The following is a 20,875-nucleotide window of genomic DNA, read 5'->3' as shown; positions in this document are numbered from 1 at the left end:
TGAAGGATCGATGGTCACGGTCATTCAATGTTGGTTTCCGGCCATGCTGCTTATGTGGAGTGATTTCTCCAGATTCTCTGAACCGTTTGATGATATTATGGACCGTAGATGTTGAAATCCCTAAATTTCCTGCAATTGCACTTTGAGAAACGTTGTTCTTTAACTGTTTGACTTTTTGCTCACGCAGTTTTGGACAAAGAGGTGTACCTTGCCCCATCCTTTCTTGTGAAAGACTGAGCATTTTTTGGGAAGCTGTTTTTATACCCAATCATGGCGTCCACCTGTTTCCAATTAGCCTGCAGTGCGTGCACCTGTGGGATGTTCCAAATAAGTGTTTGATGAGCATTCCTCAACTTAATCTGTATTTATTCCCACCTTTCCCAAGTTCTTTGTCACGTGTTGCTAGCATCAAATTCTAAAGTTAATGATTTGCAAAAAAAAAACAATTTTCATTAGTTTGAACATCAAATATGTTGTTTTTGTAGCATATTCAATCAATCAATCAATGTTTATTTATATAGCCCCAAATCACAAATGTCTCAAAGGACTGCACAAATCATTACGACTACTACATCTGACAGTTTTCCTTCCTCCCACGCCACTTTGGTCTCCTCAGCATAACAAGTGTTCAGGATTCTTGACTCTTTCAACCCATATTCAACTGAATATGGGTTGAAAATGATTTGCAAATCATTGTATTCTGTTTATATTTACATCTAACACAATATCCCAACTCATGGAAATTGGGTTTGTAGTCTGATTCACTTCGACGCACAGCAAATGGATCTGGAACGAGTCTTCTTGAGAGGGACAGGACTCTCTTCTATTCTAGCGTTACAAGCAGGGAGAGGCGATGAGCGGGGGCTGGCAACACTTGTTGCCCTGTAGCTCAGAGCCTGTAGGCTGGAGTGAACTCAGTAGACGAGAGAGTAGCTTTCCTCCGCCTTTGGGTGGGGGGACGGATCCTGACTGTTGTTTGTGCATATGCACCAAACAGCTGGGCTTCTTTGCTAAGGCTGCTGCCACCAAGGACCCCGACTTTGTATAAGCGGAAAAAGATGGATGGAAGGATCTAAATGTGTCTTAAAGGCCTACTAAAATGAGATTTTCTCATTTAAACAGGGATAGCAGGTCCATTCTACGTGTCATACTTGATCATTTCGCGACATAGCCATATTTTTGCTGAAAGGATTTAGTAAAGAACATCGACGATAAAGTTCGCAACTTTTGGTCGCTAATAAAAAGCCGTGCCTTTACTGGAAGTAGCAGATGATGTGCGCGTGACGTCACGGGTTGTAGGGCTCCTCACATCATCATATTGTTTATAATCATAGCCAGCAGTAGCTAGAGCTATTCGGACCGAGAAAGCGACAATTTCCCCATTAATTTGAGCGAGGATGAAAGATTGGTGGATAAGGAAAGTTAGAGAGAAGCACAAAAAAAAGAAAAGAAAAAGCGACGGCTCCAGGCGGCGGCAGTGGGACCGTTTCAGATGTAATTAGACACATTTACTAGGATAATTCTGGAAGATCCCTTATCTGCTTATTGTTTTAATAGTGTTTTAGTGAGATTGTAAAGACATACCTGAAAGTCGGATGGCTGTGTCGAACGCCAGTGTCTCTCAGAGAAGCTGATGGAGGAGCCAAGATCACAGCTGCCTCTTTGAGCTGCAGTAGGAAGTCCCATAATCCACGGAAGTCTTCGGTAAGAGCCGACTTAATATCACAATTTCCCATCCAAAAACTTGCTGGTTGACGTAGAAAACATGTTCGCTTGACCGGTCTGTGTTAAAGCTTCACAACAAACAAAGAAGCACAGGCTGTGTCTCGGTTGCTAAAGGCAGCTGCAATCCACCGCTTTCCACCAACAGCATTGTTCTTTATAGTCTCCATTATTAATTGGACAAATTGCAAAAGATACTGCAACACAGATGTCCAAATTACTGTGTAATTATGCGATAAAAAGAGACGACTTTTTGCCGTGTGTGGTGCTGGGCTAATATGTCCCCTCCAACCCGAGACGTTACGTGCACGCGTCATCATACGGGTCATCATTCCGCGACGTTTTCAACAAGAAGCTCCGCGGGAAATTTTAAATTGTAATTTTGTAAACTAAACTGGCCTTATTGGAATGTGTTGCAATGTTAATATTTCATCATTGATGTATAAATTATCAGACTGCGTGGTCGGTAGTAGTGGTTTTCGGTAGGCCTTTCAATTTTATTTCTTTATGGTGTCATAAACCTCTTTAAAAGTCTTACATTTGAAATGTTTTAACCTGCGGAGACACTTTCTATAGTGGAATGAAAGAAACCGAGGGAACACTCTTGTCAGCCATCCATTGTCTTTGTCTCTGGGGTTCGAGCGTACACAAAGAAACATAAACGGAAGATAATCGAATAGAAATGATCGGGATCAGGCCCAAAATCTAATCAGTTGTTCCTTATCCGATTTTGGACATTTTCATTAAATCCACCTACTATAATGTGCTGTGTCACTTATATTGAATATTACATTGATTGACCATTGCCCCTGCCTCTGTTCCCAGTATAAGTCTCCGGTTGTCAAGAAGGCCAACTCGACAGCGTCAGCCATTCCAATGGCCTCCACACGCCCACCACCTCAGAGATCAGGCCTTGGCCAGACAACTGGTAACACTGACTTCATACAATGTATTTTCAACACATTCAAATGACTTTGACAACACCTCTGCCTATCTCAGGAGTGTCTCTAAGTCATGCTTCAACTGCAGCTTCAAAGAGGACAAACACTACTGGGCTCACAAGTCCTGGTTCTGGGTGAGCAACTGTAAAGATCTGCTAATTGATAACACATACCGCTTGGTATTTTAATCCCTCTTTCCCCTTTCTTTGTAATGCAAATATGTCAGTGTGGGAATGAAAAACCGAGCAGTGGGTTCTTTGAGGAACCCAGCGGCTGTAAGAGGACCACTCAACAAGAACAAACAAGAAAATTCTTGCATAACGAGGTAAGCCAACTCCCCAAAAGACAAGAAAGAAAATCACCCCCCACAGTTGTGTATAGAGAAAGTATGGCCAACTCGGTTTCAGGCGATCTCCACAACTGGTCAAAAGACACTCACGGGACTACAGGGCACCATGTTTGCTACCAATTTCGAGCTGATGCTGTGTATTTGCAGGGCTTCCTTGTTAGTTTTTCGGCATGTAAAAATGCCCTGTTGTGCAGCATGGGGCTTCTCCACCCGTGAGAATTGTGGAAAGATTTTACATCACTTTACTAATAACCCCAAAAGAAGACAAGTATGGGAAATGACGGTTCACTCTCAATCATCCATCCATCCATCCATTTTTCTACCGCTTATTCCCTTTCGGGGTCGCGGGGGGCGCTGGCGCCTATCTCAGCTACAATCGGGCGGAAGGCAGCGTACACCCTGGACAAGTCGCCACCTCATCGCCGGGCCAACACAGATAGACAGACAACGTTCACTCTCAATCAATCAATCAATAAAAGTTTACTTATATAGCCCTTAATCACAAATGTCTCAGAGCTGCGAAAGCCATGACATCTTCAGCTCAGATCCAACATCAGGGCAAGAAAAAAACAACCCAATAAGAACAACGAGAAACCTTGGAAGGAACCGTAGATATGGGGACTCTCCATTTGGTGCAATGGATGCCGAGTGGATACAGTCAATAACGTGGAAATCCAGTTCATAGTGAGGCCAGCAGTGGATCCTCTTATATGTAGACAAGTCAGCAGCGCAGAGACGTCAGCAAGTGATTATGCATAGGGCAATGGTCCATTTTGGGTGCAGACTTGGAACAGCCAACGCCCTCTCCATGGAAACTGATCTGTGGCCACCTCATAATCACTCCACACACGAGAATTGGGCAGAACAGAAAAGACAGACGGCAGATTATTTGGTAAAAAATGGGGCCTATTTAAAGGTTTGTGTGTATAAATGAGTTTTAAGATGGGACTCAAATGCTTCTACTGAGGTAGCATCTCTAACTGTTACCGGGAGGGCATTCCAGATTACTGGAGCCCGGATACAAAACACTCTGTAGCCCGAAGACTCTTTTTGGGCTCTGGGAATCACTAATAAGTTTAATAAAATAAGCAAGCTAAGATGGAGCTAGACCAATTAGTATTTTATACATAAGTAGCAAAACCTTAAAGTCGCATCTTAAAGGCCTACTGAAACCCACTACCACCAACCACACAGTCTGATGGTTTGTATATCAATGATGAAATTTTAACATTGCAACACATGCCAATACGGCCGGTTTAGTTGACTAAACTACAATTTTAAATTTCCCGAGGAGTTTCTTGTTGAAAACATCGCGGAATGATGTGTGCGCGTGACGTCTTCTGTTGTAGCGGACATATTAGCCCAGCACAACACACGGCTAAAAGTCGTCTCTTTTCATCGCATAATTACACAGTAATTTGGACATCTTTGTTGCTGAATCTTTTGTAATTTGTTCAATTAATGGAGATGTCAAAGAATAATGCTGTTGGTTTAAAGCGGTGGATTGCAGCTGCCTTTAGCACCAAAACACAGCCGGTGTTTCTTTGTTGTGAAGCTTTAACACAGAGCGGTCAAGCAAACATGTTTCTCTACGTCAACCAGCAAGTTTTTGGATGGGAAAATTGTGATATTAAGTCAGCTCTTACCGGAGACTTCAGTGGATTACGCGACTTCCTCCTGCAGCTGTCAAAAAGGCAGCTGTGATCTTGGCTCCTCCATTGGCTTCTCTGAGAGACACTGGCGTTCACCGCAGCCATCCGACTTTCAGGTATGACTTTACAATCTCACTAAAACACAATTAAAACAATAAGCAAATAAGGGATCTTCCAGAATTATCCTAGTAAATGTGTCTAATTACATCTGAAACGCCGCCCGGCGCCGTCGCCTTTTCTTTTTTTTCTAGTACTTCACTCTAAACGTCCTCATCCACAAATCTTTCATCCTTGCTCAAATTAATGGGGAAATTGTCGCTTTCTCGGTCCGAATAGCTCTAGATACTGCTGGCTATGATTATAAACAGTGTGAGGATGCGAGGAGCCCTACAACCCGTGACGTCATGCGCACATCGTCTGCTACTTCCGGTAAAGGCAAGGCTTTTTTATTAGCGACCAAAAGTTGCAAACTTTATCGTCGATGTTCTCTACTAAATTCTTTCAGCAAAATTATGGTAATATTGCGAAATGATCAAGTATGACACATAGAATGGACCTGCTATCTCCGTTTAAATAAGAAAATCTCATTTCAGTAAGCCTTTAAGTGCACAGGAAGCCTGTATAGGCGTAATATGATCAAACTTTCTTGTTTTTGTCAAAAGTCTAGCAGCCACATTTTGTACCAACTGTAATCTTTTAATGCTTGACAAAGGGAGAGCCGAAAATAATATGTTAAAGTATTCGAGACGAGACGTAACAAACACATGAATAATGATCTCAGCGTCTGTGGTGGACAAAATGGGACAACTTTTAGCAATATTACGCAGATGAAAGAAGGCTATTTAAGTAACACTCTTGATGTGTGACTCAAATAAAAAAGTTGGGCCAAAGATCATACCGATCAATTCCTTACTGAGTTGCTTTGTACAATTCTTTTGTTGTCAAATGTTAAGGTGGCCCTTTAAATCAGTGCCGGTGTCTCGCAGGACCGATAATCAACATTTACGTTTTCTTAGCAAAAAGTTACTGGACATCCATTGTATGATTTCATTAAGACACGCCTCCAGGTGACTACAATCTGCAATGTTGGTCAGCTTTACGGGCATGTAGAGTTGGGTGTCATCAGCATAACAGTGAATGCTAACACTGTATTTGCATATAATGTCACCTCGCGGCAGCATTTAGATGCTAAAGAATGCAGGGCCAAGAACCAAACCCTGTGGCACTCCGCACGTTACGTTAACATACTCCGATGTCACATTGTTATGGGAGACGCACTGCATCCTGTCAGTAAGATAGGAGTTAAACCAAGAAAAGGCTAAGTCTGACCTACCAATACGTGTTTTGATACATTCTAATAAAATGTTATGATCGACAGTATCGAAAGCAGCGCTAAGATCAAGTAGCAGCAACATGGATGACGCATCAGCATTCATCGTTCGCAATAGATCATTAGTCATTTTTACGAGGGCTGTTTAGGAGTGATTTGCCCTGAAACCAGACTGAAAGGGTTCACTGAGATTGTTAGACGCTAAGTGTTCATTTAGCTGCTGTGCAACAATTTTTTCGAGGATTTTTGAGATAAAGGGAAGGTGGGTCACCGCCCGGTAGTTTAGTATGAGGTCAGGATCGAGGTTAGGTCTTTTGAGCAGTGGATGAATAACCGCTGTTTTGAATGGAACAGTACAAGAGGAAAGTGATATGTTTATAATATTTAGCAGTTATGGTCCTAATATTACAAACAGCTCCTTGATAAGCGGGTCAAGATAACATGTTTTTTGTTTTGGCCCGTTTACAAGACGCATGAGGTTCCTGTGTTATTTCTTCAAAAAGAAAGGTTATTTTGGAGCACAATATCCGTCGTACATACATTCGTATTTGTGTTAATAGAACCCAATTGGAGCTGGCATGCGCTATCTCTAATCTCCTTTCTAATTACTTCAATTATTGTAAGAAAGAATTGCATAAAGTCATCAGCCGAGTGGGCGGAGCTACTAGGAGAATTTCCTTGTTGGGGTAGCGACGCTACTGTATTAAACAAATATTTAGGATCGTTTTTATTGAGCCGAATAAGATTTTAGTAGAAATTAGTTTTAGCTGTGGTAAGAGTGCATTTATCAGTTATTAAACGTTCACGTCATGCTTGATGGAAAACCTCAAGTTTAGTTGCACGCTATTTGCGTTCCAGCTTATACATGATAGTTTAAAAGCTCTGGTTTCCTCTGTGAACCAGGAGGTATGCCTTTTAGGGGCCTTTTTCAGCTTTAGCAGTGCGGTGCGAAACTATCGATGGCATTGTGCAGGGCATCGTTAAAGTTGTTAGTGAGGTTATCGATACAGCCCACATAATTTGGGAATGGTGCCAATACCGAGTTCAATGAGTTGTAGTTGTGCCAGCATTAATGTGGCGGCTGCTAAAGCATTGGTTATTAGTAGTTTGTTGACAAGTCAGAATTTCAAATTTTATAAGGTAGTGATCGGACATTACCTTAATGTACGAGAGTACCATAACTTTCGAGTTGGTGACACCACGGACAAAGTCTATATCTGACGGGGTATTCATATGGATATTAAAATCCCACATTATAACTATATTGTCTGCGTGTGTAATCGCTTTGAGAATGGAGATTTTTTAGTTTTACAGACACAAGGACACAACTTTGTTCTGTACACGTCTGTAATGACTGCCACAAATCAAACATCAAACATGTATACATGTACACAGTATTTGAAGATGTCTCAAGTAAATACAAAGGTTCACCCCAGACAGTAAGCTCACATTGTTTGAGTAACAAAAGTCAGTAATCATTCCTTAAAGGCCTACTGAAATATTTTCTTTTTTAAACGGGGATAGCAGGTCCATTCTGTGTCATACTTGATCATTTCGCGATATTGCCATATTTTTGCTGAAAGGATTCAGTAGAGAACATCGACGATAAAGTTCGCAACTTTTGGTCGCTAACAGAAAAGCCCTGTCTTTACCGGAAGTCGCAGACGATGACGTCACCCGTTGATGACTGCTCACATCCTCACATTGTTTTTAATGGGAGCCTCCAACAAAAAGAGCTATTCGGACCGAGAAAACGAAAATTTCCCCATTAATTTGAGCGAGGATGAAAGATTCGTGTTTGAGGATATTGATAGCGACGGACTAGAAAAAACAAAAAAAAAAGTAAAAAAAAAAAAACGTGATTGCATTGTGACGGATTCAGATGTTTTTAGACACATTTACTAGGATAATTCTGGAAATCCCTTATCTTTCTATTGTGTTGCGAGTGTTTTAGTGAGTTTAATAGTACCTGATAGTCGGAAGGGTGTATCCACGGGTGTCTTGAGGCCAGTGTCTGATGGAAGTCAATGGCAGCTGTACGGACGGCACAAGCTCAGCTGATCTCCGGTAAGAGGCGGCTTTTTACGACAATTTTCTCACCGAAAACTGCTGGTTGACATTTGGTCGTGATCCATGTTCGCTTGACTGCTCTGATCCATAGTAAAGTTTCACCTCGGACAATTTTAAACAAGGAATCACCGTGTGTTTGTGTGGCTAAAGCTTCCCAACTCCATCTTTCTAGTTTGACTTCTCCATTATTAATTGGACAAATTGCAAAAGATTCAGTAACACAAATGTCCAAAATACTGTGTAATTATGCGGTTAAAGCAGACTACTTTTAGCTGTGTGTGTGCGCAGCGCTAATATTTATTAACAGTCCGTGACGTCACGCGTACACGTCAGCATTCCGCGATGTTTTCAACAGGACACTTTGTGGGTGATTTAAAATTACAATTTAGTAAACTAAAAAGGCCGTATTGGCATGTGTTGCAATGTTAATATTTCATCATTGATATATAAACTGCGTCGTCGGTAGTAGTGGGTTTCAGTAGGCCTTTAATATTAACAAATTACACTGAATTAGTCCCAGAAACTCTATAAAACACACATTTAAGCAGAAATACACACAGATTAATAATGATTTACACACAGTACCTTTGTATATATCCAACACTGATGATGCAGCTAGCATCCGCCTCGACATCGGCAGTTAGCAGTAGCATTAGCTTGGTCATATATAAAGCATTGTCGACTGAGAAGACACAGATTATAAAAATATATTCTATCAAACATGTTTAAACAGTACAAAGATAAATTCGGGGGTAAAACTATTTACATAAAAACACTTGTACCTGAGAAGGGAGATGTTTTAGTTTTACAGACACAAGGACACAACTTCGTTCTGTACAAATCTATAATGACTGCGAGGAAGTCACGTGTACTCTAGTATAGTTTCCAGTACAACGTGCCCCCTGCTGGAGTCGCCCAGTATTACAATGGCTCTTACAAATGCTGGAATTACAAAAAAATTAACTCCCTATATTACAAATAACGGTGCTTTACCGTTGCCATTAACAATACACATATTTAAGTTGCGAATATAAAATGACATAGGAATATATCTCAAGCGCCTAACCCGCTATATACAATCACTGAATTATACTACTAACTAAATTTACATCCCATCACACGTGCGTCACTAGATCAGCAACATACTCTGAACATTTGCTTATAAAGTCCAAATAGGGCCTGGGGGGGCGATAGATAACCAGATGCAGAGGTAGCAGTGTGACAGAACTCATAGTAAGCACCTCAAATGATTTATTTTTATTACTTAGGTTAGGGCTAAGGTGAAGGTTTTCATTGAATATTAGTGTGACCCCTCCACCCATTTTAAAGGGATGGGCAATAAATATGTGCACCTGTATAGTTAGAGGAGATGCCTAGTTAAACGGGAAACATTTATCTGGTTTTAGCCAAGTTTCACTGAAACCATTAATGTTGAGATTGTTGTATCGATTGAGCTCATTGACTAATAGCGCTTTGATAATGATCTAATTATTAAAAAGCCCATATTATAGTTAATGGCCTGTTTTGAGGCATTTTTGTTAATGTTATCCGCAGTACTGATATTAATAAAGATATGTCTATTATGCGTGCGTGGTGCGGCTTAAATCATTTCAATTACATCTAGGAATTGATATGGTGGGGATCTTGAGATTATTTTTTTGGTTCTGCGATAGATTCAATGCTTCATAATTTGCCACTTTAGTAGAGTGCATGTCTACCTCTGGCACAGTCACTACAGAAAAAAACATCAGATAGAGTTCTGTCAACACTGGAGATCTACCAACTACAGTGTCTTGTGCGAGGTAAATACACAACACTGCGTTTTTTTCAGGGGAGAACACATAGAAGTTAATACAAATAATACCAGAATACATTTTCAGAAATAAGAGAGAGGTTGTTTTTGTCGAACAGTCTTTCAATCTCATAAAACTAAAATAATGTAATTCGGTAGCACTAGAAGAAAAAGTCCAACAAAAATACCAGTCTGAATAGAGTACACTGTTGAAAGAGTTAAAATAAAAACACATTTTGGTTGTAATAATAGATGATAAAATTAACTGGAAATCTAATATGAAAAATATGCAACATAAAGTGGCAAAATATACATCAGTAATGAATAAAGCAAAATATGTTCTTTACTGAAAATCACTCCATATTCTCTATTGCTCACCAGTGTTTTCATATCTGAGGTATTGCGCAGAATAATGCTGAGAGACATCTCGGTTTTATAGTTAATACCAGTATATTTTAGAAAGCAACACGTGACAAAGAAGTTGGGAAAAGTGGCAATAAATACTGATAAAGTTGAGGAATGATCATCAAACACTTATTTGGAACATCCTGCAGGTGTGCAGGCTAATTGGGAACAGGTGGGTGCCATGATTGGGTATAAAAACAACTTCCCAAAAAATGCTCAGTCTTTAACAAGAAATGATTGGGCGAGGTACACACACTTTTGTCCACAACTGCGTGAGCAAATAGTCAAACAGTTTAAGAACAACGTTTCTCAAAGTGCAATTGCAAGAAATTTAGGAATTTCAACATCTACGGTCCATAATATCATCAAAAGGTTCAGAGAAACTGGAGAAATCACTCCACGTAAGCGGCATGGCCAGAAACCAACATTGAATGACGTGACCTTTGATCCCTCAGACAGCACCGTATCAAAACCCGACATCAATCTCTAAAGGATATCACCACATGGGCTCAGGAACATTTCAGAAAACCCTTTTCACCAAATACAGTTCGTTGCTACATCTGTAAGTGCAAGTTAAAGCTCTCCTATGTAAAGCAAAAGCCATTTATCAACAACATCCAGAAACGCCGCCGGCATTTCTGGGCCTGAGATCATCTAAGATGGACTGATGCTAAGTGGAAAAGTGTTCTGTGGTCTGACAAGTCCACATTTCAAATTGTTTTTGGAAATATTCGACATCGTGTCATCCGGACCAAAGGGGAAGCAAACCATACAGACTGTTATCGACGCAAAGTTCAAAAGCCAGCATCTGTGATGGTATGGTGGTGCATTAGTGCCCAAGTCATGGTTAACTTACACATCTGTGAAGGCACCATTATGTTGAAAGGTACATACAGATTTTGGAACAACATATGCTGCCATCTATGCGCCGTCTTTTTCATGGACGCCCCTGCTTATTTCAGCAAGACAATGCCAAGCCACATTCAGCACGTGTTACAACAGCGTGGCTTCGTAAAAAAAGAGTGCGGGTACTTTCCTGGCCCGCCTGCAGTCCAGACCTGTCTCCCATCGAAAATGTGTGGCGCATTATGAAGCGTAAAATACAACAGCGGAGACCCCGGACTGTTGAACGACTGAAGCTCTACATAAAACAAGAATGGGAAAGAATTCCACTTCAAAGCTTCAAAAATTTGTTTCCTCAGTTCCCAAATGTTTATTGAGTATTGTTAAAAGAAAAGGTGATGTAACACAGTGGTGAATATGCCCTTTCCCTACTTTGGCACGTGTTGCAGCCATGAAATTCTAAGTTAATTATTATTTGCAAATAAAAAATGAAGTTTATGAGTTTGAACATCAAATATCTTGTCTTTGGAGTGCATTCAATTTAATATGGGTTGAAAAGGATTTGCAAACCATTGTATTCTGTTTATATTTACATCAAACACAATTTCCCAACTCATATGGAAACGGGGTTTGTATAACTAGAAGTCGGTTTATAAGTGCCTAAAACCATCCCTTGTGCAGAATAAGCGAAGGTAGAGTCGTAGTTTTAAACTTAACAGCCAGTGGCTTTCACCGCAGTGAGCGAGTAGAAGCACCATTCATCCTATGCACAAATGCGCACATTCATAAACAAAATGAACGAAAACTGCTTTGACTTAGTAACAGCTAATTTAATATTTTTTAAAGAATAAACAGCACATTACTTTACTACTTAAAACAAACATGTTTATCTAGCCATGAAACACTGAAGCAATGTTAAGCACTTTGAAAGTTTTCTTTTAATGTACCGGTATATATCGGATACCGGTATTCAAACTAAAAATACCTCACTATTAGTTTTGGTACATATCGCCCAGCTCTAGTGCAGAAATATGTGGAAATAACTACAAAAGTACACTTATTCACCTACCATGTTACAAAAATGAAAGATCACTTAGACCTTTTGACTCGGGGGCCGCATTGGGTTAAAACAATTTGCCTGGGGGCCGGGCTGTGTATGTGTATACATATATATATATATATATATATATATATATATATATATATATATATATATATATATATATATACACACACACACACACACAGCCCGGAGTATATGCACACGCATACAAGTCTCCAAAACATTAACCACCATGTCGCTACAATAACAAACAAATAAAAGAAAATATAAAAAGTGGTACTGTTTTTATAGTATATATATATATATATGTATATTTCTTGCGCACTAATTGACTGAAAGATCGCGCACTTGCCACTAATGATGTCACATTATCGATGAGAAAATGCATTTTTTGACAATATGATTTGCCTGAGTGGCTAGGAGACACCGAGAGTAACAAGAATAAAATGGATTAAACGGACGGATTAAAAAAATAAAAAAATAAAAATGATTTAGTGCATTTCCAAGCAGTTAAAATTATGTACAAAGCAAAATCAGTACAATAAGCTTTTTTTTGGTCGTTCTGTGTATTTTTTACGTGTACTGCATTTATCGGTTGCGTGTTAGCGACCCTGCAATACGGCTGCAAAATTATACTAAAAAAAAGCATGTTTTATTGTACAAACCTTGTTTACTTATGAGTTGGGAAATTGTGTTAGATGTAAATATAAAGAGAATATAATGATTTGCAAATCCTTTTCAACCCATATTCATTTGAATGCACTACAAAGACAAGATATTTGATGTTCAAACTCATTTAACTTTATTTTTTTTTTGCAAATAATAATTAACTTAGAATTTCATGGATGCAACACGTGCCAAAGTAGTTGGGAAAGGGCATTATTCACCACTGTGTTACATCACCTTTTCTTTTAACAACACTCAATAAACGTTTGGGAGTGGAGGAAACTAATCGTTGAAGCTTTGAAAGTGGAATTCTTTCCCATTCTTGTTTTATGTTGAGCTTCAGTCGTTCAACAGTCCAGGGTCTCCGCTGTCGTATTTTACGCTTCATAATGCGCCACACATTTTCGATGGGAGACAGATCTGGACTGCAAGCGGGCCAGGAGAGTACCCACACTCTTTTTTTACAAAGCCACGCTGTTGTAACACAACTTGGCATTGTCTTGCTGATATAAGCAGGGGCGTTCATGATAAAGTTGGCGCTTAGATGGCAGCATATGTTGTTCCAAAACCTGTATGTACCTTTCAGCATTATTGGTGCCTTCACAGATGTGTAAGTTACCCATGCCTTGGGCACTAATGCACCCCCATACCATCACAGATCCTGGCTTTTGAACTTTGCGTCGTTAACAGTCTGGATGGTTCGCTTCCCCTTTGGTCCAGATGACACGATGTCGAATATTTCCAAAAACAATTTGAAATGTAGACTCGTCAGACCACAGAACACTTTACCACTTTGCATCAGTCCATCTTAGATGATCCCAGGCCCAGAGAAGCTGGCGGCGTTTCTGGATGTTGTTGATAAATGGCTTTCGCTTTGCATAGAAGAGCTTTAACTTGCACTTACAGATGTAGCGACAAACTGTATTTAGTGACAGTGGTTTTCTGAAGTTTTCCTGAGTCCATGTGGTGATATCCTTTAGAGATTGATGTCGGTTTTTGATACGGTGCTGTCTGAGTACGGTGCTGTCTGAGGGTTTGAAGGTCACGGTCATTTTCGGCCATGCCGCTTACGTGGAGTGATTTCTCCAGATTCTCTGAACCTTTTGATAATATTATGGACCGTAGATGTTGAAATCCCTAAATTTCTTGCAATTGCACTTTGAGAAACGTTGTTCTTAAACTGTTTGACTATTTGCTCACGCAGTTGTGGACAAAGGGGTGTGCCTCGCCCCATCCTTTCTTGTGAAAGACTGAGCATTTTTTGGGAAGCTGTTTTTATACCCAATCATGGCACCCACTCGTTCCCAATTAGCCTGCACACCTGTGGGATGTTCCAAATAAGTGTTTGATGAGCATTCCTCAACTTTATCAGTATTTATTGCCACCTTTCCCAACTTCTTTGTCACGTGTTGCTGGCATCAAATTCTAAAGTTAATGATTATTTGTACAAAAATAAATGTTTATCAGTTCGATCATCAAATATGTTGTCTTAGTAGCATATTCAACTGAATATGAGTTGAAAAGGATTTGCAAATCTTTGTATTCCGTTTATATTTACATCTAACACAATTTACCAACTCATATGGAAATGGGGTTTGTAAGTTTATGAGCTAGAATATGTTTAGAACAATATATAGAAATATTTAGTTGGTTTATTTTGTCAATAAAACTAACGCAAAAATAAGAAAATTGCATGCTTCTGGCCACATGTCCTTGGTAGCAAACGTGGCACCTGTGATTTAGTTGGCCATACTCTTTACACGGCTTTGTCACAACCTACATTATTCTGATCTCTTGTTGTTGAGTTGTGTATTGCATATAGCTTTCGCTAAACGTATTATTTACATTAAGGAAGTCTTGCTTATTAAACATATGATTGAACTACATTGCAATTTAAAAAATTGTATGTTAGATACACGTAAGACATAATGTGTATTTTTAGGTGCATACTTAAATACAGTATTTCCTTTCATTTGTGTACATAGCACTGTTCACATTAAGTAAAAAAAAGATGGGCATGTGTTTTAGCAGGATGATTTAAAGTCACATTGGCATGCAAATGTCTTTTCTAATCTGAATGTGTGTTACATTTCCCAGGGATGGCGTCGATGGTGGGGACAATGTTGGCAATGGCAAACTAGACAGCAAGTTTTGTCACTCCTGTGGGACCAAGTACCCTATAGAATCTGCAAAATTCTGCTGCGAGTGCGGCATTAGGAGGATGTGTATCTGACCAAGAAAGACTTCATTTGACGTCAACGCTGTTTGTTTTCACCTGTCCATTTGAAACCCACAAGTTTGTGTTGGCAATTAACAAAATTGTATTTGTAGCTTTTAATGGAGCCTCATTATATATCAAGAGCAACTCCATGGTACACAAATACTGAGCAAACCGCCCATGAGAGAACTGTTCCCCTACTATGATACTTTAGACCTCATATAGCCTTATAAAACTAGTTGTATTAGTGGATTGCAGTTGTATTGCAGTCCCTCTCCAGTATTATTTAGTTAATAATTTGTGGGTAGTGGGAGACAAAACATTGAAGGTCTCTGTTTAAGGTACAAAATAACCATCATTAAAGGCCTATTGAAACCCACTACCACCGACCACGCAGTCTGATAGTTCATATATCAATGATGAAATATTAACATTGCAACACATGCCAATACGGCCGGTTTAGTTTACTAAATTGCAATTTTAAATTTCCCGCAGAATTTATTGTTGAAAACGTCGAGGAATGATGACGCGTACACGTGACTTCACGGACTGTTAGGAAATATTAGCCCTACACCACCAGCAGCTAAAAGTCGTCTGCTTTAACCGCAGTATTTCGGACTTCTGTGTTGCTGAATCTTTTGCAATTTGTTCATTTAATAATGGAGACTATAAAGAACAATGCTGTTGGTGGAAAGCGGTGTATTGCAGCTGTCTTTAGCACCGAGAAACAGCTGGTGTTTCTTTGTTTGTTGTGAAGCAGAGCGGTCAAGCGAACATGTTTTCTCTACGTCAACCAACATGTTTTTGAATGGGGAAATTGATATATATCTTACCGGAGACATCAGAGGATTATTGGTCATCCTACAGCTCTCAAAAAAGGCAGCTGTGAGCTTGGCTTCTCGGCTTCTCTATGAGACACTGCGTGTTCACCGCAGCCATCCGACCTCGAGGTATGTCTTTACAATCTTTAAAATCCCACTAAAACACTATTAAAAACAATAAGCAGATAAGGGATCTTCCAGAATGATCCTAGTAAATGCGTCTAATTACATCTGAAACGCTCACACTACCGCCGGCCTGAGCCGTCGCTTTTTTTTTTTTTCTAGTCCTTCACTATCAATATCCTAATTCATGAATCTTTCATCCTCGCTCAAATTAATGGGAAAATTGTAGCTTTCTCGGTCCGACTTTCTCTTACTGCTGGTGGCTCCCATTAAAAACAATGTGAATATGTGTAGAACCTTGCAACTCGTGACGTCACGCGCACATAGTTCCGGTAAAGGCAGGGCTTTTCTATTAGCGACCAAAAGTTGCGAACTCTATAGTCGATGTTCTCTACTAAATCCTTTCAGCAAAAATATGGCAATATCGCGAAATGATCAAGTATGACACATAGTATGGACCTGCTATTCCCGTTGAAATAAAATCTAATTTCAGTAGGCCTTTAAAGGTGTAAAGGAGTAGTGAAGAAAATACATAATACTACCCATTTTGTGCAATGTAAAAATCTACCATAAAATATTCAACTCATGTTTGATGAGTGGTATTATGGGTATGTAACACCCCCCTTGAACATCCACAACCACACTATGCAAAAATCACTGTCTGGTTTTCGTCAAAAAAAAAAAAAGACAGGAAAAGAGGTTCCGCTCTTTTTAGAAGAGAGCAAAGTTGCGTAAGGAATGAACTCTGAGTTTGTTTAGATATGCGAAAATTTTAAGTTGGAAGTGGGGCATAAATAAGTCGAGACGTGGGCGTTCTTTCTCATTCCCTGTGGCTCAATCCTCAGTCAAGCGTAAAGGAAACAGCTTCTCAATTTTCTCATAACAGAATTAATTTATGTCCAAGTGCAATATGATTGACTACTGAAGTAGATGTTTTCTCATGTTTAGTTGTGTTAGGATTTTTTTTTTTTTTTACAGGTCTCATTGTATATACCGTATATAGACAGGGATCCAAACCCCCTCAAACATGTATTGCTGACCACTGTAGTATTCTCATGCATTCCTTTTCATATCCTGTATTACCTACCCAGTTATTTATTCCATCCTAATTATGCCTGTTTTATTTGATGAACATTGACTGAATTGTGTCTTTTCATTCTGAATGTCGCCCTTGCATTCTTTCTTGTCTTTTTTTGTTGATATTTAGAGAATTATGGTAATTTGGGTCATATCCTACAGTAAATCTGAGAATTTAGTAGGAAATCTTACAAAAACTTCAGCCATATATGTTTCGACATAAGTATCACTGCATGTGTGTAAGAAAGTGCACACTCAAACTACAGTTATCCCATGAAAACACTACTTAAAGAAACCAAAGATTAAATGGAGTTTCTAAAACTGCATTGACCAAATATAAGACTCCCCCAGATGTACAGACCCTTTTTAATCAAGGCTTTTTTTCTACCAACCAATCAGTTGGTAGATTTAAATAAGGGCTGCCGAAATGTGCTCCGTGGCAAATATTGCTCCAAAATACACCCTGAAAGGACTTAAGATAAAACTGTAAAACTTAAAAATATGTAATATGTATAACATTGTGACAATAACTTGGCATTTGGGGTCTAATGACAGTTTCTCAAGTGCGTAATTTACTACATTTAAGCAAAAGTCATGATCCCAAAACTAGAAAAGGCAATTTCAGTAAAAATTGCGTATGAATGCTAAAAAGCCGAACCAAATGCTTACAGTTAGCACTTGAGCCAGGTCCTCTCAAATAACAAAATATCATGTTTAGTTGTTTACCAGTCAAATGAGCAAAGAAAACTCAGCTCGCCCTTTTGTCAAGATAGTGTCAAGTAACAAAATATTTGACGCTTCGGTGTATACCTGCAAAACGAGCCGAAAGAGTTGGTGTGCTAACATTAGTATGTATACATAAAATAACTAAATATGTGACTGCAAAATGATATAAAAAGCTTGCATGCTAAAATTAACACATAAACGTTAGCATGTTAGCATGTGACTAGCTTTAGCAAGGAGCATTGTGACTTAGGAATAGTTTGAGTCAGTTGGGAAATAGAAAACAATGAGGGAATTTTTGGAAAATGAAATAAGGTTGTGTCTTTATTGAGCCAAACATTTTAAAAGTACAATGGTCTGAATCAGATTAAAAAAGTGGACAAAAATGTGTCGCAAAAGGAAAAAAAATGAATACTGTATGTTTGACCCAATTGGCATCATCATGTTTGCTAACTTGCTAACTCCGAGTGGACCATGTTCCGCACCTCTATTGTCGAGGCAGCTGATTGGAGCTGTGGCTGCAAGGTGGTTGGTGCCTGTCGTGGCGGTAATCCTAGAACCTGTTGGTGGACACCGGTGGTGAGGGATTCTGTCAAGCTGAAGAAAGTCCTATCGGGTTTTTTTTGCTCATAGGACTCCGGAGGCAATGGACAGGTACCGACAGGCCAAGCGATGTGGGGCTTCAGCGGTCGTGGAGGCAAAAACTCAGACATGGGAGGAGTTCGGGGAAGCCATGGAAAACGACTTCCGGACGGCTTCGGAGCGATTCTGGACCATCATCCGCCGCCTCAGGAAGGGGAAGCAGTGCACTGTCAACACCGTGTATGGTGCGGATGTTGTGGATCGGTGGAGGGAATACTTCGAAGACCTCCTCAATCCTACCAACACGTCTTCTTATGAAGAAGCAGTACCTGGGGAATCTGTGGTGGGCTCTCCTATTTCTGGGGCTGAGCTGCCGAGGTAGTTAAAAAGCTCCTCGGTAGCAAGGCCCCGGGGGTGGATGAGAGCCGCCCGGAGTTCCTTAAGGCTCTGGATGCTGTGGGGCTGTCTTGGTTGACAAGACTCTGCAACATGGCGTGCGGTACCTCTGGAGCTTTGGGTCATAACCCAAAGCTATGGTCATGGGCTTTGGGTTATGACCGAAAGAATAAGATCACGGGTACAAGCGGCCAAAATTTGTTTCCTCCGCCAGGTGGCGGGGCTCTCCCTTAGAGATAGGGTGAGAAGTTCTGCCATTCGATAGGGGCTCAAAGTAAAGCCGCTGCTCCTCCACATGGAGAGGAGCCAGATAAGTTGGTTTGGGAATCTGGTCAGGATGCCACCCGAACGCTACCCCAGGGAGGTGATTAGGGCACGTGCAACCGGTAGGAGGCCACGGGGAGGACCCAGGACATGTTGGGAAGACTATGTCTCCTGGATGGCCTGGGATCCCCCGGGAAGAGCTGGACGAAGTGGCTGGGGAGAGGAAAGTCTGGGCTTCCCTGCTTAGGCTGCTGCCACCGCGATGGATGGACGTTTGCTGACTTGTTAAAATACTGTTTTTAAGCAACCTGCCAACTTTCATGCACTAATCTCAAAATATTGACTATAGATTAGAATACCAGTCTTTTTGAGACTTTTTCTGCCCCCAGAGAAAGTCTTATGTTGGGTTCAATGAGGTATATTCAGCGCATTACTTTTTGTGTGATATCTTTCTAAATTCTCATGACAGGCTCCAAAAGCCACTGCACAAAAACATTTATATTTTGGTTGTCAAATGTTTGGATGACTTTTAAAAGCATATCCCAGCAGGCACATTCTGTATTTACCTTCAGGTTTTGCTGCTTTTATTGCTAGCCACATTGGACACGATTACATATATCATTTAGTCATATAACACTACTTCCAGTCGGGGTGAGAACTATACCGTCTTACATAACAGGAAACGTGTGTGTGGTTGCTCTCCAACACAATGTATGACCTCCATGAATACATTTTTATTCAGACTGCAATTGTGTTAGTATATAAAAAAAAATCAATACCTTTTTAATAGTTGTTTCGATTCAAATATGTTTGGAATACACACATCCCATGCACAGTACTGTACAACAAAACTTTCAACGTGTACACACCTTTATTGTGACAGTGTAGCATTTTCACCTCCAAAAGTTACAGTACTTCAGCAACTATGGTTGGTGTCGTTGGTCAAACACGAGCTTCCCGCTAGTGACCCTGAACAGAGTGCAGAACTCAGCCATCTGTGGCAAATTGAGCTTTTTTTCAATCACAGCGATGTCTGGCGTCATCCTAAACTCCTGACCAACAAAAGGCAAAACTAGCGGAACATTAACCAAGGTAATAATGAGGAGAGATACATGTCAATGTACAGTAGAGCTTAATAAAGCTCAACGTTTACCTCCTCAAAGCACAATCGTCGACTGTAGGGATAGGTACCTTTCACATTTGAACCATCCATCCATCCATTTCTACCGCTTATTCCCTTTGGGGTCGCGGGGGGCGCTGGTGGCTATCTCAGCTACAATCGGGTGGAAGGCGGCATACACCCTGGACAAGTAACTATCTCATCACAGACATTTGAAACAATACGGTACCAATTCCAGGTACTTGGGAATCCATACGCAACGGTTCTTTTGTGTGTTCATGATTGTTAGTTTGTTTACTAATGAAATGTATGTATTTTTTTTAATTTAACAGTCAGCTGATACAGATAACTGCTGTCCAGGTATGGCTTGGATTTGTACTTTTCTTAGTCTCATTTGCAAGAATTATACAGTGGGGCGAAAAAGTATTTAGTCAGCCACAGATTGTGCAAGTTCTCCCACTTAAAATGATGACAGAGGTCTGTAATTTTCATCATAGGTACACTTCAACTGTGAGAGACAGAATGTGAAAAAAAAAATCCAGGAATTCACATTGTAGGAATTCTAAAGAATTTATTTGTAAATTATGGTGGAAAATAAGTATTTGGTCAACAATTCAAAGCTCTCACTGATGGAAGGAGGTTTTGGCTCAAAATTTCACGATACATGGCCCCATTCATTATTTCCTTAACACGGATCAATCGTCTTGTCCCCTTAGCA

The 20,875-nt window shown here is 40.1% G+C and overlaps 1 protein-coding gene across 1 annotated transcript in view; it reads left to right on the top strand.

Annotated features, from left to right (window-relative positions):
* The window catches only part of zc2hc1a (zinc finger, C2HC-type containing 1A), a 48,182-nt gene extending 31,031 nt beyond the window's left edge, over nucleotides 1-17,151 (top strand). The window contains exons 6-9 of the mRNA XM_061922009.1: nucleotides 2,548-2,650; nucleotides 2,722-2,797; nucleotides 2,890-2,988; nucleotides 14,931-17,151. Of these exons, the coding sequence (XP_061777993.1) occupies nucleotides 2,548-2,650; nucleotides 2,722-2,797; nucleotides 2,890-2,988; nucleotides 14,931-15,066 (414 nt within the window). The 3' untranslated portion in view covers nucleotides 15,067-17,151. The remainder of the gene's footprint in view (nucleotides 1-2,547; nucleotides 2,651-2,721; nucleotides 2,798-2,889; nucleotides 2,989-14,930) is intronic.
* Nucleotides 17,152-20,875: the final 3,724 nt, after the last annotated feature.

Source organism: Nerophis ophidion, linkage group LG15 (genome assembly GCF_033978795.1).
Source record: "Nerophis ophidion isolate RoL-2023_Sa linkage group LG15, RoL_Noph_v1.0, whole genome shotgun sequence".
In the NCBI taxonomy this organism is placed as follows: domain Eukaryota; kingdom Metazoa; phylum Chordata; class Actinopteri; order Syngnathiformes; family Syngnathidae; genus Nerophis; species Nerophis ophidion.
This window is presented reverse-complemented; position numbering and strand designations above follow the sequence as displayed.